The 310-nt window shown below is 65.8% G+C and overlaps 1 protein-coding gene across 1 annotated transcript in view; it reads right to left on the bottom strand.

Annotated features, from left to right (window-relative positions):
* Window positions 1-310, bottom strand: part of SEMA4B (sema domain, immunoglobulin domain (Ig), transmembrane domain (TM) and short cytoplasmic domain, (semaphorin) 4B) — a gene marked incomplete at its 5' end in the record, with an annotated part of 4,327 nt that overhangs the window by 1,109 nt on the left and 2,908 nt on the right. The window contains 2 exons of the mRNA XM_009084933.1: window positions 98-192; window positions 271-300. Of these exons, the coding sequence (XP_009083181.1) occupies window positions 98-192; window positions 271-300 (125 nt within the window). The remainder of the gene's footprint in view (window positions 1-97; window positions 193-270; window positions 301-310) is intronic.

Raw genomic sequence — 310 nt, 5'->3', positions numbered from 1 at the left:
GTCATGAGCAGGGGTTATGGGGGTGTGGAGCAGGAGTCTGGGGAGCACGGAACCTTCCAGACAACCCACCCGCTCAGCAGAACTCATGGGAGCTCACCTGGGGTCAGAAAGATGCGGGGACGGGGCTGGGAGGTGTTGACCAGCTGGCAAAGCCGCTCTGTGTTAGCATCCTCGATGTCCTGCACCCAGAGCCTGGGGACAGAGAGGGGTCAGGGGCCGCAGGGCGCTGTGGAGTGCCACAGGGTGTTGTGGAGGAGGTGCAGCACTTACCGGGGGTGTGCCGGGGCGTGCGGGGCGACCCTGCGCCAGG

The sequence above is a fragment of the Acanthisitta chloris genome, unplaced genomic scaffold (genome assembly GCF_000695815.1).
Source record: "Acanthisitta chloris isolate BGI_N310 unplaced genomic scaffold, ASM69581v1 scaffold21331, whole genome shotgun sequence".
Taxonomy (NCBI): domain Eukaryota; kingdom Metazoa; phylum Chordata; class Aves; order Passeriformes; family Acanthisittidae; genus Acanthisitta; species Acanthisitta chloris.
Note: the sequence above shows the minus strand (reverse complement) of the source record. Positions and strands in the feature narration are given on the sequence as shown.